The 18064-nt window shown below is 42.6% G+C and overlaps 1 protein-coding gene across 3 annotated transcripts in view; it reads left to right on the top strand.

Annotated features, from left to right (window-relative positions):
* The window catches only part of LOC102927424 (gasdermin-C-like), a 35003-nt gene extending 16939 nt beyond the window's left edge, over positions 1-18064 (top strand). The window contains exons 5-12 of one of the 3 annotated variants that reach the window (XM_076555956.1): positions 6005-6116; positions 12640-12759; positions 13189-13218; positions 13438-13464; positions 14264-14403; positions 14927-15047; positions 15500-15573; positions 17709-18064. In XM_076555956.1, coding sequence (XP_076412071.1) covers positions 6005-6116; positions 12640-12759; positions 13189-13218; positions 13438-13464; positions 14264-14403; positions 14927-15047; positions 15500-15573; positions 17709-17765 — 681 coding nt within the window. In that variant the 3' untranslated portion in view covers positions 17766-18064. Of the gene's footprint in view, positions 1-6004; positions 6117-12639; positions 12760-13188; positions 13219-13437; positions 13465-14263; positions 14404-14926; positions 15048-15499; positions 15574-16182 lie in introns of all 3 variants that reach the window. The other 2 variants (XM_076555955.1, XM_076555957.1) reach the window with 2 other exon arrangements.

Raw genomic sequence — 18064 nt, 5'->3', positions numbered from 1 at the left:
TAGCACTTTGTTTCTTCCTATTCTCATATGGTCTTCATTTACCATGGTCTCCTATTCCTTGTTCTCCCTCTCTGTTCTTGATCCAGCTGGGATCTCCTGCTCCTACAGGCTCTCTTTCCCTCGACCCTCGCCCTTCATTACTCCCATTCATGTCCAGGTTGTTCATGTAGATCTCAACCATTTCTCCATCATTGGGTGATCCTCGTGTCTTTCTTGGGGTCCTGATTTCCAGGACCCTGGTGATGTGAGTAGCAGTCCAGTCATCCTTGTTTCACCTCTAGTATCCTCCTATGAGTGAGTACATATCATATTTGTCTTTCTGAGCCTGGGTTACCTCACTCAGGATGATTTTTTTCTAGATCCATCCATTTGCCTGCAAACCTCATGATGTCATTGATTTTCTCTGCTGAGTAGTATTCCATTGTGTATATGTGCCACAATTTATTTATCCATTCTTCAGTTGAAGGGTATCTAGGTTGTTTCCAGTTTTTGGCTATTACAAACAATGCTGATATGAACATAGCTGAGCAAGTGCTCTTGTGGTATGATTGAGCATTTCTTGGGTATATGCCCAAGAGAGATATAGTTGGATCTTGGGGGAGATTGATTCCCAATTTTCTAAGAAAGCACCATATTGATTTCCAAAGTGGTTGTACAAGCTTGCATTCTTACCAGCAGTGGAGGAGAGTTCCCCTAGTTCCACATCCTCTCCAGCATAAAGTGTCTTCAGTGTTTTTGATCTTAGCCATTCTGACAGGCGTAAGGTGGTATCTCAGAGTTGTTTTGATTTGCATTTCCCTGATGATTAGGGATGTTGAGCAATTCCTTAAATGTCTTTCAGCCATTTGAGTTTCCTCTGTTGAGAATTCTCTGTTTAGTTCTATAGCCCGTTTCTTAATTGGACTGTTGGTTGTTTTGATGTCTAATTTCTTGAGTTCCTTATATATTCTGGATATCAGTCCTCTGTCAGATGTGGGGTTGGTGAAGACCTTTTCCCATTCTGTAGGCTGTCGCTTTGCCTTGTTGACCATATCCTTTGTTCTACAAAAGCTTCTCAGTTTCAAGAGGTCCAATTGATTGATTGTTTCTCTCAGTGTCTGTGCTACTGGTGTTATATTTAGGAAGTGATCTCCTATGCCAATGTGTTCAAGACTACTTCCTACTTTCTCTTCTAGCAGGTTCAGAGTATCTGGGTTTATGTTGAGATCCTTGATCCACTTGGACTTAAGTTTTGTACACGGTGACAGATATGGATCTATTTGCAGCCTTCTACATGCTGATATCCAGTTATGGCAGCACCATTTGTTGAAGATGCTTTCTTTTTTCCATTGTACACTTTTGGCTTCTTTGTCGAACATTATATGTTCATAGGTGTGCGGGTTAATATCAGGGTCTTCAATTCGATTCCATTGGTCCACATGTCAGTTTTATGCTTGGTAAAAACAATATCAAGCTGTTTTTATTACTGTAGCTCTATAGTAGAGCTTGAAGTCAGGGATCGTGATGCCTCCAGAGGTTGTTTTATTGTACAGGATTCTTTTGGCTATCCTGGGTTTTTTGTTTTTCCATATGAAGTTGAGTATTATTCTTTCCAGGTCTGTGAAGAATTGTGTTGGTATTTTGATGGGGATTGCATTGAATCTGTAGATTACTTTTGATAAAATTGCCATTTTTACTATGTTGGTCCTGCCTATCAAGGAGCATGGGAGATCTTTCCATTTCCTGACATCTTCTTCACTTTCTTTTTTTCAGGGACTTAAAGTTCTTGTCATATAGGTCCTTCACTTGCTTGGTTAGTGTTACCCCAAGGTATTTTGTGTTATTTGTGGCTATTGTAAAGAGTGATATGTCTCTGATTTCCTTCTCAGCTTCTTTGTCCATTGTATATAGGAGGGCTACTGATTTTTTTGAGTTGATTTTGTATCCTGCTATGTTGCTGAAGATGTTTATAAGCTTTTTCAGTTCCTTGGTGGAATCTTTGAGGTCACTCAAGTATACTATCATGTCATTTGCAAATAGGGAAAGCTTGACCTCTTCCTTTCCAATTTGTATCCCCTTAATCTCCTTATGTTGTCTTATTGCTCTGGCTACAACTTCAAGTACTATATTGAGTAAGTATGAGGAGAGCGAACAGCCTTGCCTCGTTCCTGATTTTGGTGGAATTGCTTTGAGTTTCTCTCTGTTTAATTTGATGTTGGCTGTTGGCTTGCTGTAAATTGCCTTTATTATGTTTAGGTATGTTCCCTGTATTCCAAGACTTTTATTATGAAGGGGTGTTGGATTTTGTCAAATGCCTTTTCTGCATCTAGTGAGATGATCATGTGGTTTTTTTCTTTGAGTTTGTTTATATGGTGTATTACATTGACGGACTTTCGTACGTTGAACCACCCTTGCATCCCTGGGATGAAGCCTACTTGATCATGGTGGATAATTGTTTTGATGTGTTCTTGGAGTCTGTTTGCCAGTATTTTATTGAGTATTTTTGCATCAATGTTCATGAGGGAGATCGGTCTGTAGTTCTCTTTCTTTGTTATATCCTTATTTGGTTTACGAATCAGGGTAATTGTAGTCTCATAGAAGGAGTTTGGTAATGTTCCTTCTGTTTCTATTATGTGGAACATTTTAGAGAGTATTGGTATTAATTCTTCTTTGAAGATCTGGTAGAATTCTGCACTGAAACCATCTGATCCTGGGCTTTTTTTTGTTTGGGAGACTTTTAATGACTGTTTCTATTTCCTTAGGGGTTATTGGACTATTTAAATAGTTTATCCTGTCTTGATTTAACTTAGGTATGTGGTACTTATCCAGAAAATTGTCCATTTCTTTTATGTTTTCCAGTTTTGTGGAGTAGTGGTTTTTAAAATATGACCCAATAATTTTCTGGATTTCCTCAATGTCTGTTGTTATGTCTCCCTTTTCATTTCTGATTTTGTTGATTTGGATTCTCTCTGTCTGTCTTTTGGTTAGTTTGGATAAGGGCTTGTTTATCTTGTTGATTTTCTCAAAGAACCAACTCTTTGTTTCATTAATTTTTGTATTGTTCTCTTAGTTTCTATTTTATTGATTTCACCTCACACTTTGATAATTTCCTGGCATCTATTCTTCCTGGGAGACTTTGCTTCTTCTTGTTCTAGAGCTTTCAGGTGTGCTGTTAAGTCACTAGTGTGAGATTTCTCCAACTTCTTTATGTGGGCATTTAGTGCTATGAATTTCCCTCTTAGCACTGCTTTCATAGTGTCCCATAAGTTTGGGTATGTGGTGTCTTCATTTTCATTGATCTCTAGGAAGTCTTTAATTTCTTTCTTTATTTCTTCCTTAACCCATTGGTGATTCAGTTGAGCATTATTCAGTTTCCATGAGATTGTAGGTTTTCTATAGTTTTTGTTGTTGTTGAAATCTAACTTTAAATCATGGTGGTCTGGTAGAACACAGGAGGTTATTCCAATTGTTTTGTATCTGTTTTGTGGCCGACTATGTGGTCAATTTTCAAGAAAGTTCCATGGGGTGCTGAGAAGAAGGTATATTCTTTCTTGTTAGGATGGAATGTTCTGTAGATATCTATTAGGTCCATTTGGGTCATGGCATCAGTTAAGTCCTTTATTTCTCTGTTAAGTTTCAGTTTGGGAGATCTGTCCAGTGGTGAATGTGGGGTGTTGAGATCTCCCACTATTAATGTGTGGTGTTTTATATGTGGTTTAAGCTTTAGTAATGTTTCTTTTTCATATGTGGGTGCCCTTGTGTTTAGGGCATAAATGTTCAGAATTGAAACTTCATTTTGGTGGATCTTTCCTGTGATGAGTATGTAATGCCCTTCTTGATCTCTTTCGATTGATTTTAGTTTGAAGTCTATTTTGCTGGATATCAGGATGGCTACACCCGCTTGTTTCTTAAGATCATTTGATTGGAAAGTCTTTTCCCAGCCTTTTATTCTTAGGTAGTGTCTGTTTTTGAATTTGAGATGTGTTTCTTGTATGCAGCAGAAAGATGGGTCCTGCTTTTGTATCCATTCTGTAAGCCTATGTCTTTTTATAGGTGAATTAATTCCATTGATATTAAGGGATATTAATGTCCAGTGATTGTTCATCCCTGTTATTTTTTGGTAGTGTGTGTGTACTTCTCTTCTTTGGGGTTTACTGCTGTGGCTTTATCTATTGCCTGTGTTTTCGAGTGTGTATTGGACTTCCTTCGGTTGGAATTTTCCTTCTAGTGCTTTCTGTAGGGCTGGATTTGTGGATAAGTATTGTTTAATCTGGCTTTGTCTTGGAATATCTTGTTCATTCTGTCTATGATGATTGAAAGTTTTGCTGGGTATATTAGTCTGGGCTGACATCCATAGTCTCTTAGTGTCTGCATTACATCTGTCTAGGTACTTCTGGCTTTCAAAGTCTCCATTGAGAAATGGGTGTTATACTGATGAGTTTGCCTTTATAGGTCACTTGGCCTTTTTCCTTTGCTGCCCTTAATATTTTTTCTTTATTCTGTACATTTAGTTGTTTAATTGTTATGTGGCAAGGGGACTTTTTTTTGGGGGGGGTCTAGTCTGTTTGGTGTTCTATAGGCTTCTTGTATCTTCATTGGCATTTCCTTCTTTAAGTTGGGAAAGTTTTCTTCTATGATTTTGTTGAATACATTTTCTGTGCCTTTGAGTTGGTATTCTTCTTCTTCTTCTTCTTCTTCTTCTTCTTCTTCTTCTTCTTCTCCTCCTCCTCCTCCTCCTCCTCCTCCTCCTCCTATCCCTATTATTCATAGGTTTGGTCTTTTCATGGTGTCCCAAATTTCTTGGACATTTTGGCTCATGATTTTGTTGGCTTTAGTGTTTTCTTTGACTGAAGAATCTATTTCTTCTACTGTATCTTCAACTCCAAAGATCCTCTCTTCTATCTCTTGCATTCTGTTAGTTATACTTGCATCTGAAGTTTCTGATTGTTTACTCAGATTTTCTATTTCCAGCATTCCCTCTGTTTGTGTCTTCTTCATTTTTTCTACTTCCCTTTTCAGGTCTTGGACTGTTTCCTTTATTTGTTTCATTGCTTTTTCATGATTTTCTTTTAGTACTTTATTGTTTTCTTTCATACTTTATTGTTTTCTTCTAGGACTTTATTGTTTTCTTCCAGGACTTTATTGTTTTCTTCTAATTTGTTTGCTCTTTCCTCTAGTTGTTTATAGCATTCTTCCCATTTTTTTTGTCTTTTCCTCTGCACAAGCCTCTATTTTCTTCATGATGTTATTCATAAGGCTGTTTTCTTCTGCTTCTTCCAATTTTTGATGTTCAGGTCTAGATGTTGGAGGCAGGCTAGGTTCTGGTGATGCTGTGTTGCTCTTCATTTTGTTGTATGTACTTCTGCCTTGACATCTGCCCATCTTCTTGTGGTTCGTTCTTGGTCTTATCAGCGCACTTGATTCAGACAGAGCTGACAGATTCAGGAAGTCTCTCTCTCTTGTCCAGATGGGAGCTCTCTTGTCCAAATGGGAACTCCAGGGCAGGATTGGAGCTCTTGTTCAGACAGGAAGTCCAGGGCAGGATTGGTGCTCTTGTCCAGAAGGGAAGTCCCGGCTAGGGTGGGCGCTCTGGCTTGTCCAGACGAGAAGTCAGGGGCAGGATGGGAGCTCTTGTCCAGAAGGGAAGTCTGGGGCAGGATGGGAGCCCTCTCTGGTCCAGAAGGGAAGTCTGGGGCAGGATGGGAGCTGGGGCCGGTTTCTAATTCTCAAGAAGTGGCTGGGGTCTTGGGCAGATGGGTGTGAGGGCAGGGCGTGGAGCTTGCAGGGTCTGCCGGGGGTCTTGGAGAAGGGGATCCTTCCCAGTTGGGCTAGAAGGGAGCCTGCCTGGTGGCCAGAACCTGGGGCCAAGTTGGGGAGGTCTTCCCTGGAGTGGCTGGTGCCCAGGGATGGGGTCTGGGCAGAGCCAGGACACTTACCTCTGGTCCAGAAGGGAAGTCCGGGGCAAGATGGGAGATTTTTAAGAGACAAAGAGCTATAAACTCCTAGGAATGTTTTGCCTCCTCAGGGTCAAGCCCAGGGACAGTGGCAAAGGGAGAGAATGGATTCAGTGCCTATCCTGAAGGGTGCAGTGGTGGCCTACAAGAAGAAGCAACTGGTCATTGAGAATAATACATGTGGTGAGCAGACTTGGGGGTAAGGTGGGGGTGGGATGTCTAGAGACCTGAACCTCCTCTTCTCTCCTGATTGTAGACCAGGAAGAATACTTTTTACTGTACAAGTCACATGTGCCACCATCCTTAGCCACCCCTAAAATGGCCAAGCTCAAATACCAGTAGCTGTAGGAAGAGATCCATCTTGGGGTGCTTAAATGGAGATATCTTGAGCTGGATAAAGTCCAAGACCAATCCCAGCCATCTATAGTTATTCATTTCTAGCGAGTGAAGGTTCTGCAACTCTCAGAAGCTCAGCAGGGAATCCACAGACCCAACACATGATCTTTAATCCCATATTAACTTTGCATAAAATAATAGGAGCACAACACAAATGAAAATGTACATAGAAAAGGCTTAAACAACATAGCATAGGAGTTTTTCCTTGACTCTCACCTTGAAACATACACATACAGACACAGACATATGTACACACACACACACACACACACACACACACACACACACACACACACCACAATACATGTATGCATCCATGCAATCATACCCTTCCCCCATGGGTTCAGACTCTGCCCTGGGGCAGAGATGTCTGAATTAGGAATGGATATATGTGTTATGTGAGTGCCAGAACATAAGTAGGTTTCAGAGCTCCAAGGTCCTCCTCAATGTGGAGGGCAGCTCCTCAGAAAAGGGGGAATGCCTTTCATGTACAGGCATACATACAGGCATGCACACATATGTACAATCTCCCCCACCCCCAAAATATCTATCTTGTAAATTCTGGCCAAGGGAAAGTCCTGGAGTCAATCCTCTAGTTGGCAGCAATAAACTTTCTAGTATAGTACAGTATGGTGGTATTTTATTTGTACTGAAATGTGATTTTCATTGTATGTTAATAAATAAAGTTGCTCGGGGGTCAGAGCTATTAGAGCCATAGCAAGAGCATGGTGGTGGTGGTGGTGGCGGCAGCGGCGGCAGTGGCGGCAGCAGCAGCAGCAGCAGCAGCAGCACATGCCTTTAATCCCAGCACTTGGTAGAAGAGCCAGGTAGATCTTTGTGTGTTCAGGGATACAGCCAGCATTGGAGACATACAACTTTAAGACCTGGAGGGCGGTACTTACAGGCAGTGACGAGGCAGTCATGTGCTTGGGTTACAACCAATGAGAAGGCAGAACAGAAAGACTAAAGACAGACACAGGAAGTAGCTCTCTTTTTGGGAAGCTAGGAGTACTGCAGGAGGTAAGATTTTAGCTCTGAGCTCTGACCTCTTGGCTTTCTCTTTTACATTGGTTCTGTGTTTTTTATTTTAATAAGATGGTTGGTTACATCTAAAGTGCAGTTAGTGGACTGTGGCTAAGGAGAAAGATTATCCACACTCTACAGGTATCCTTGAGTGAGTCATAGGGTGGGGAGTGGGTACAGGCTAGAGATGCCTTTGAAATGTCCGGGGAAGATGTTGTTACTATTACAGATCATAGTACATGAAAAGAGCTTTCATTTTCAGAGGGAAAGATATAATAAAATAATAAAAACATTAACAGGAAACAAACAAATAAACAAAACCTTGGATCTGATTAGATCAGAAGCTGTAGCCAGAGAACCAAGGCCATGTTTGTGGACGCGCAATCCAGGAGAGTTTCCCAGCTGATAAACTGTAAAGACTGAGGTGTACATAGAAGAAGAGAAGTGATGTCCCATGTAGAGGGCACTTAGGGGAGCTGACTAGAGGGGGGATGTGCATGAGAAGAGGTGATCATGGGAAGGGACTCTGGGGTGATGGTTTCTGAAGGTGCAGAGAATGTTGTCAGATCAGGCAAAGAGCTTGGTGAACCTAAGGAGTGAAGAGAGGTTGGGGCAGATGCTTTGCTGGTCACTTACCTCCTGCCTTCATGTCAGCTTGGGGAGAAAGTCTCATTTTCCCCTGACACAGGAGAAGGACAGTTTTCTCTGAAGAGATTGACTGGTGATGTGGCAATTATGAAGTCCTTTTTGGTCTGTTATGAGGACTAAATTTGTACTTGTCAATCAGCTCATGGTCGTGGTTGGTCACTTTCCTGCTGTGCCTGATTGTATAAACAAGATGCCCTGCTCACCCCCTAGTGCCCAGAATGTGACTTGCAGACACTCTCTGAAGTTGGCTTTTTCTTTAACTTTGTTTAATTCACACATTAAATACTGTCATTTTTCTCTCTTGACTCATTTCATGTGTCAAATGATTGAACTTTGTTGTAAGGCAATTCTCAGACCTTAGCATATCTCTATGGATATAATGCAAAACAATGCAAGATTTCCAGATGGAGTGTGGATAAGGAAGGGCCAGGTAGTAACTGAAGGCAAACAAGAAACCTCTATGACAAGGCAGGAGGAAGCCAGTCTGCTTTACTTCATGGAGGATTTATTTGTTTATAACTATTTTATGGGTAGTTGTGTTTTGCTGTCATGTAAGTGTACAATATACATGCAATGCCCCAGGAAACCAGAAGAGGGCACTGCCATGTGGGTGCAATCCTTTGCAAGAGAAGCACTGGCTCTGAACTGTTGATCTTACTCTCCAGCCCTCATGGCATAATTCTTTAATTTCAGAGGGGGTGATGGTTATCTAAAGTGCTCTTTTAAAATGTAGGTTAGAGGCTGGTGAGATGGATGGTTTGGTAAAGGTTCCTGTGCCAGGCCTGATGCCTTGAGGTCCACCTCCAGATCCTGGCACCCAATATGGGGTTTGAGTACAGAGGATAAAGAAAAGGAACACTGCAGGTTAAGTGGGCATGCTCGGATAATTAATTTGGGTGCAGTGATTTTCTTTTTGGGTGTAATATTTTAACAAAAAAGAGTAAAAGTTAGGCTGCAGCAATTCTCTCTCTTTTTCTCTGTCTGTCTCTCTGTCTGTCTCTCTGTCTGTCCCTCTCTCTCTCTCTCTCTCTCTCTCTCCCTCTCTCTCTCCTAAGCTAGGTTTAAAAGTTGTAATATAAGTAAGTCATAAAAGTTTTTGTAAAGTGGTTTGAGAAATATATCTTTTAGGTATAGGGATATTGTGAAGGCTTAGGTAGAATAGAAGGTAACTTAGGTTAGAATAGATTTTTCTGACCATGGGACCAAGGACACAGAAAGCACCACCCAGGACTGAGCACACACTGCGAACCCAGCAGTCCAAGAATGAGAAGCCACTTTAGAGACTTCCAGATTTAGAAACCAACAGGGAGAGCAGTGGCTGCCTGGGTCCAGCATCAGCGCCATGGGGCATCATGGAGTCACAGGCAGCAGATGCCAAGAGAGCCATCTTGAGCAGTGAGGGTCTGTGTGCTTCTGCCATGAAGGAACTGTGGTGAGGAGAACACAGTTGGCTGGGATGTTTGTGAAAGCCAGACTGACATAGCTGGGGACTATGTTCCTCAACCCTGAGAAGCTGAGCAGAGACAGTGTGGAAGAGATGAACAATGACTACTGCATGGAGAGTGCAGCAGAGGTTTTAAAATCCTCCTTGTAATGGAATAAGCAGGGTCTGAGTCCACTAGGCAGCATGAGAACTGCTGAGATGAGACAGAGCTGTGCTCCAGGATGAATGGAGAGAAGATGGGCTGAAACCCAGGCCAGCCTGAGCTCCCAGTGGCAGGGTGCAGCTGGAACCATAGAGCCGCCCTGGGGGTGGCATTTGACTGTGCAAACAACCAGTAGAGAAGGTAATGGGACCAGGGTGTTGAATGGCAGCCTCAGATTGTACTGGCAGGGAGGCAACTTGAGCCCATGCAGTGTGAGGCAGTTGAGAACCTTCAGTTCTCAGGATACCAGGGTCTCTAGACTGGCAGGCCCAGAGATAGGGGCACAGAAGGACTGGGACTATAAAAAAACCCAAAATGAGACAGAAGTAGCAGCTAAAGCTACACAGTTTCTATTTGCTGGTGGTGAACAAATGCATGGCTATTTTCAGAGATGGCATCCTGGTTCACTCTGGTTGTAAGGAGAGCTATTTTGAAGAGGTCTGCAGTCACTCAGCTACAGTGACATTGATGCCAACTTTGCTCTAGGGTAGATTTCCCAGGGGAAGTCTTCTGGTCAGAAAGTGTTGTTGTAGCTAAGAGCAAATTTCAGAGACTCTTGTTTGAATAGGGTTGTTGCATTCAAGGGAACTGCAACAAATTTTTGGTCATGGGTTTCTTTGTATTTGGAGCTTTTTGCTTCAGATTCATAATGTTTTGAACAGCTATACAAAGACTTTGGGGCAGTTGGCAAGTCAGGCCCTGATCTTGAGCTTTCAGTGGAATGTGAAGACTGGTATTAGAAAGGAGTTTTTGAATTTTTCAGACTTCAGAAATGAGACAGTTTTGATTTCACCTACACTTATATACTCTATTAACTGTGGTGACTCTCGAACTGTCTTGTGTACGAATGGAACTGTTTGTGGAATTATTTTGTGTCTATGAAGTATAAATAGTTCTATTAAGAGTTTGCTTTTGGATGTAAGTTTATGAGAATTGTAATTCTGTACATAATATTCATGCTAGAATTATGATGTTAACCTGTTAATGTTAGTGAACCATGGTATGGTGATACTAAGGAGTCCTTAGATTTGATGCAGTTGCATCAGGAGTTTGTTGCTGGAGGGCTTCTCTCCAGGCTCCACCAAGCCCCGCAGTCCCACAATCCACGTATAAAATAATCACTCAGACGCTTATATCACTTATAAACTGTATGGCCGTGGCAGGCTTCTTGTTAACTGTTCTTATATCTTAAATTAACCCATTTTTATAAATCTATACCTTGCCACGTGGCTGGTGGCTTGCTGGCGTCTTCACATGCTCCTTGTCCTGGCGGTGGCTGCAGTGTCTCTCCCCTCAGCCTTCTGCTTCCCCGAATTCTCCTCTCTCCTTGTCCCACCTACTTCCTGCCTGGCAACCTACTTCCTGCCTGGTCACTGGCCATCAGTGTTTTATTTATATAGAACAATATCCACAGCAGGAGTTTACTTATTTATTTGGTGCAGTTGTGTCAGGAGTTTATTGATTTAAAAAATGGCTTGATGCACCTAAAAAGGCTGTAGTCATCTTTGACCCGTTAAAAAGGCCATTCCATCTTGAGCATCCTCTACTCATTTACTAGGAGGTATAGCAGTCAAAGAAGCAGGAGTAGTGCTATTTCCAGCTATTTGCAAGCCCTTGGTGGAAAGCTGCTTCAGAGTTTCATGAAGTTAGGCTCTGTACCTTCCCCTTCCAGAGGTTGGTAGTCAGAGATGGGTAAGGCCTTCTTGTGAGCTATCAACCTAAGACAGAGCATACTTGTTGGAAAGTGTGTTTCAGGGATGGGTAAAACTGTGTGGTTGAAAAAGAAGACCTAATACAGGCACAGTCCATCTGAGGGGTCTGAGGGACCCTTTATATTTTAAAGAAGCGTGAGGTCCTGCCCCACTGGGAACTTAGATCACCTGTGAAGAGGTGGCCTGGAACTCAGGAAAGGTAAGTGCACCACTCACCCATTTCCCAGCCTTCCTCTTACCAGGAGACAATCAGACGCAGTGGGGGTCGAGTCAAGCAAGAACTCATTTATTGTTAGACAGTAAGCCTCTTTTATAGCAAAAACCTCGGAACCCTAGGAGGAATGAAGGAACCAACCAATCATTTTAAAGGTCACCCTATATTCATTTTCTTGTTTACGAGTTGTTTATGCACTGACATCATCTCCTGTTCTTAGTATCTTATCTCAGCATAAACATCTTGAGCTAAATTCCTCTCAGCACCATCCTTGTATCTACTCTAAGTGTAAACAACTTAAGCTAACTTCCTCTCCACACCATCCTTTGTATCTACTCTTTGGTAAACAGCTTAAACTAACTTCCTCTGGCACCATTTGTATCTATTTTGCCTAAACAGCTTAAGCTCTATTTGTCCAAGTTCCCCTTGGCAACCTCTTTGCAGTCCATGTATGCCCCACAAATAAGGGGGACTTCATAGTGGAATGATTTGGCCAGGGATGTGTGTACCAGATATTTTGAAGAGTCTACACTTGGCTGTATATTGTGCTTTTATCTTGAAAGGGGGAGGTCTTTTGCTTCTCCTCTTTGTAGTGTATAAAATGCCCATTAGAGTAAATCTCGAGGTGGCTGGGTATTGACCCAGGGCTCTTCCAAAGCTATCCTGTATCTCTGTCTTTCTTGTCTTCTTCATCTATATTTCTATCTAATACTTCCTCATTCCTCTCTTGTCCCACCAAGAACCTTTCAACAGGTCAGAGAGAGACTCCGACAAGGTCCTACATATTGGAAGGAGATAACTGACTTCCAGAGTTTTTCTCTGACCACTCTATGTACTCTGTGGCATCCACACACACACAATAAATAAGCAAATAAATGAAAACAATTCAATAAAATAAATGCAAGTTTGAGGGCAACTGTCAAATGATGTTATTTACAGGTCCCAGAGGCTAGTGTTTAGGTTGACATCATCCCTGGGGTTTGGCCTGAGAATCTCTAAATGGTGTGTGGGAACTACTCTAGCAGGTGTAAATGCATTTCTCCTAATTGAGTTTCTTTTCCATTCAGTCATTCTCCTTTCTGCTAAAGCTAAGAAGAAAACCTTTCTGGGTATGGTACCTAGGCTGCTAAGAGGTTTCGCTGCCTCAGAGGAGAGGGTCGGATTATGTTCTAGAGTCATTGAGACAGGTATGTCTTTATTGTACAGGATCTACCTGGGGATGGATTTATCATAGGAAATTTCCTGTGAAAGTAGAATTGCAAGGTGAAAAGCAAGGGTGGATGGAGGAGTTGGGAAGGTCTGAGGTAAGGGAAGGAGTGGAGAGAGTGAGTCTTGGTGAATGAGCCATTTACTTTACCTTTCCATGGCCAGATTCAGCAAGAAGGCAAGGTAAGTGAAGGGTTCTGGGACTATGAGAGTCAGACCTGCTCCCTATGCTGAAAACTAAATAATAATAATAAAAAAAAAACCTCATCGGATTGTCTTTGCCCGAGGACTTGAGATCTGGTCTTCAAAACAAGGTGTGGGGATGGAGGATAAAAAAAAATGTCAGGGAGACAGGGGAAATAAGGTCAAACACTAATTCTTTGGTGGGGTAATGTATTTTCTCTTTCTAGTCAGGAAGATAAATTACATCTCTCCAATTGGTGAGTATGTGTCTGGTGGGGTTGTTGTGGAGATCCAGGTGATGCTCTGGTGCTCAGCCCTAGCCCTGGCTCTGGTTCCTCTGGGATGGGAAAGATCATGGAAGGCTGGTGTGGAGAAAGCATAGACTGGGAATGGGGCAGGAGGAGATGGCAGGAGAGACACAGTGTGTGTGTCCTGAGCAAAGTGAGCATGAAGAAAGCTTGTGCTTCTCTTTCTAGGAAGGATAGAGGAACCCTTCCATCTAGGTGAGTTTTTGTTTTTTGTTTTTCTTTAGAAAACCTAAGCTTCTATCAGGAAACCACAGGCTTGGAACTCAAATGAGAACTTTCTTTGGAGCTCAGAAAACTGAGGTCTACTTTCACATTTTTAGTTAGTTCAACTCACATGGGCAACTGCATGTACCGATGTTCACTGAGGACTTCCTAGGAAGCAGGCATTACTCCAGCATGGACAATGTGAGATGATTGGATGAAAGTGCCCATGTCTTTGAAGCTTCCACTATGGCATCCTCTCACACTCACAGACCACCTGTAGGACACTTGGCAGAACCAGAATATCCTCCAAGGCATGCTGGGCTAGTTCTTCATAGATGGTGGAGATAGTTATTAATAAGTGTGGCTCTTATGTGCCAGGTGCCCGACAAAGACAGACTCATTGACTCCTCACCATGTACCCATTTATCACACATGGAAACTGATCCTGAAACACGGAGGACTGTCATTTCTGGAGTCTAACAGTACATATCCTTCCAGATACATCCCAGACACGAACACGTGGTCATTTTTCTCCTACTTGTGATAACTAGTTTTCAGAATTTCCAACTCTGCTCCTAGTACTGTATTTTCTTCTTCCAGAGTGCTGACACTAGTTGCTCTGTAGTTCTTTCTAACTTTATAAATAGTTGCCTCACTGGGGCTCCATCAGGTATCAATGGAGAGCTTCTAACCACTGAAACTGGTACTGAAGGAGAAGGGCATAGCATCCCAGGGATATTTAATGAAGAATTTCTCTCACTCTCTGATTGGTGTTGCTGTCTATGAGCAGATTTCAAGCGCCTACAAGATGAGGTTTCTGAGAAAACATGGAAACTGTCCATGCTTTCAAAGGATGATCAAAATGTTGTGTTCTCTAGCCTCCTACCCATGCTCAGGGACAGGAAGATTCTGTATGACCTGATGAACATGGTGAGAATTCCATAGCTGCCTAGAGATGATCAAGCCGAAGGGTCAGTTTGGGTGATGGGGGTGCCAAGATACATGAGGGAGGAGGGATGCACATGATGCCCAGGAGACTGAGAAAGATGTCAAAGATTGGGGATTCTGGCTCCATGCACAATGATGAGAGCTAGAGAGTGTGGCCCCTGAAATCTGCTCAGGATGCCCCTGGGGGAGGCAGAACCTATAGTCCACACCTTGCTCAACTTCTCTGTACATAGGCACATCACACAACAATGGTTTTGAGCCAGATATGGGAAGCTGAAGCTACTTGCAAGAGCGTTGCAAGTTCAAGGCCTTTCTGGGATACATAGTGAGTTCAAAGCTAGCATGGGCAACAACCTGAGACCCTGTCACACAGAAGAGAAAAATGAAAGGAATAGGGAGCCAGGCTGCAGCTTCATGGTAGAGGATTCATTCAGCATGTATAAAGTCATTCATCGACAGCACTGGGAATGAATGCTGTTATTAAGAGAACATCTATCTCCTCTAGCTGGAATTGGATCAGTTGGGGCATATGGATGGCCCAGGTGGTATGATCCTAGATGTTGTGCAACAGAACCCATGGATTGACCTAAAGAACCTCATTCTTTATCTCCTTCAAGCCCTAATGGGTAAGAATTATTTGAGGGAAGTGTGGGAGAGTCCTGGTGTTGGTTCTCAGAGGGCTCTTTTAGATCTACCTCCCCAAGGTCCTTGAATTATCATGATCATTCTCATGTCACCCTTCTCTATGACATCAGCAAGGTTCAGAATGATAATAAACCATGCACTGCGGATGGAGCCTGAGGTGTAGAAAGTGAGCAGTAACCATTCTCTTCACACATCCTTGGTAGAAGATGATTCCTGCCTCAGCCCTTAGATATCAGGCTTTGGATCATGTCCCTTATGATTCTGGAGCTTTCTGAAGGGCAAAAGAGCTTTCTAGGGTTGTGAGCTTGACCTTTAAATCCAATGGGACATATTCCTCTGTCCCAGAGTTTCCCTCTCATTGGGTGTCCTAGTTCATATTGAGGGGAAAATATTGAGGCTGTCTTTCTGTTTCCTCACATGTCCTTTCCTTCAGTGCTGAGTGATACCCAACTCAGTCTGCTGGCCCAGTCTATGGAGAAGAGGCTCCTCCTCCAGCAACAAGAGCTGGTAAGAAACCCCAAAACCTAGCAATCCAGGGTTGGGGGAGAGAGGAAAGCAGGAAGAGGAAGAACATTCCAAAAGGAAATATAGTTTCCAGAAGGAAAGGAGTTGGGAATCCCCTTGGTTGCTTTCTCCCTCTGGGGTTCAGGCAGGTTGGGTTTGATCCTGTCAGGAGAGTCTCTGTATTTATGGCAACCCCAGAGGCCAGGCCTACTAGGTCTAAATTAGTCACCTCTGTAGAAACTAAGGGGATGAATGTCAGTTACACCCTTTTTTGTTTACAGTTATCATTTTCAAATTGCCTTTTCTGTCCCCATATATTTATCTCTAAATACAAAAGTGTGTCCAGCCATATGCATCCTTGTGTGTGTGTGCGCGCGCGCGCACACACACACACACACACACACACACACACACACACGCACACACACATGCAGATGGCACTCTTGTGCAGCACAGGCCTTGTAATTACCATGTTGTAGCTGAGGAACCAATGCACAGTGATTCAGGTCTTGCTTAGTTCATTATCTTGTGTGATTCATTGCTCTCAGGACAGAAAGTTTTTCACCCTGGTGTCAGAGCCTGGTCTGCCCAATCTGAGAGTTTTTCTTTTAGGTAAAGAGCATCCTGCAGCCGAACTTCAAGTATCCCTGGAACATCCCCTTCACTCTCCAGCCTCAACTTCTTGCCCCACTCCAGGGTGAGGGCTTGGTCATTACTTATGAATTGCTGAAGGAGTGTGGTCTGAAGATGGAGCTAAATAATCCCAGGTCAACTTGGGATCTGGAGGCCAAGATGCCTCTGTCTGCCCTTTATGGGAGCCTGTCATTATTGCAGCAACTTGTAGATGCCTAAATCTTCCACAAGGCCTGGCCCCAGCTCAGTCCATGTTGAGTCCTGGAGACATTAGAGATGTGAACCATGGCACACACAAGAGTGGTGTTTTCTGTGCATGTTCTAGGGTGGTGGGAATAAGGATGCTGAGGGTTTTTCTTTTGATTTTACTATTCATTCACAATTTTATAAACAATATGTTTTGATCATATTCACATCCCCCTGTTTTCCTTTTTTTCTAATCCATGTCACCATGTCGCTTATCCACAACTTCTCATTCAACTTTTTTTTGATGCTCTGTTGCATTGAATTAGGATTATTTGCATGAGTGTGGGATTATTAACTTGAGTAAGGGTGACTTTCCATAGGCTACACTGCTGAGGAATGTAACTCCTCTCCCCCCAGCAGTATTAACTGCCAACAGTGTCTTAGGGAGGGATTACCTTATAGGACACTCCTCTATCCATGATGGAATGTTGGTGAGCCTGTGTTCTCTTGGTCTTGTTTAGGTAGCCATTGCTGTTGTGAGTTTAGGGGTGTAATAGCCATGTCCACGAATAAGGATGCTGGTATCTGTCAAGATTCCTCAAATAGTTGGCTAAAGATTTAAAATTTTCCTCTATAGAAAATAAAATAAAATAAATGTTACTTTTACTTATTTGTGTGCTTTTTCAATTGCTTTTGGTAAAAGGTGCTGGTGCCAGTCATTTTGAAATGGGTCAGAAATAAATTGGGGGTATTTTTAGGTAGGTAGTTAATAGTGTGATTACTTAGTACTTTTTGCAAGCATCCTTACTCATTTTATTTTCTTCCCAGCTTCTGTATTTTTCTCTCATCCCCTTTCTAATTAGTCCCCTTCCCATTTTCTCCATTTCCTCAATGGGATCCCTTGTACCCTCATGTTCCCCTCTCTATTGTCTTCTGCTGCCCTGCAGTGAGGAGTTATCTGAGGCCATCTCAATGAGCATTGCCAGATCAGAGTGGCCTGTGACCATTTCAGTGAGAAATTCTCTTGTCTGATGATTGATATGGAAGGACCCAGCCCATTATGGGAGGCACCATCCTTAAGCAGATGGACTTGGACTGCACAGGAAATGTAGTTGAGCATGGGGGAGTGATCAGGCCAGTAAGCAGAAAGAACTCTTGCAACCGAGTTTTTGCCTTGAGTGCCTTCCTGACTTCCCTCAAAGATAGACTGTGACCTGGGAGTGTCAGATGAAAGAAACCCTTTCCTCCTCAGGTTGCCTTTGGTCCTGGTGTTTATCACAGCAACAGAAAGCTAACTAAGACACTTCCATTACCTCCAGTACCTGAAAGCCGCAACAGTAGAGACCCCAAACCCTTCTTTTCAAAAGTATATTTAATCATTTTAGACTTTCATATCACAGTTCATGAACTCATCTTTAATTATTGTTACCCACATGCACACATATTTATAAATGAATATAGTCTGCTGAGTCTATTTTGTGTTGCTTGTATGTGCATATGCTTAGTGCTGACCACTTGGGATTGGATAACTATCAGGAGTTTGTCCCTGTAGAAGAATGATTCTCCTCTCAGCAGACATTAATTACCTATAGTTTTCCATGTATAGTTAGGGCCAAGTGAGACTTTCCCTATCCACACTGCAATGCCAACTTATGTTGTCAGTATGTAGGTCTTG

This window comes from Peromyscus maniculatus, chromosome 20 (assembly GCF_049852395.1).
Source record: "Peromyscus maniculatus bairdii isolate BWxNUB_F1_BW_parent chromosome 20, HU_Pman_BW_mat_3.1, whole genome shotgun sequence".
Lineage (NCBI taxonomy): Eukaryota > Metazoa > Chordata > Mammalia > Rodentia > Cricetidae > Peromyscus > Peromyscus maniculatus.
The sequence above is the reverse complement of the archived record's forward strand: the minus strand, read 5'-3'. Positions and strand labels throughout refer to the sequence as shown.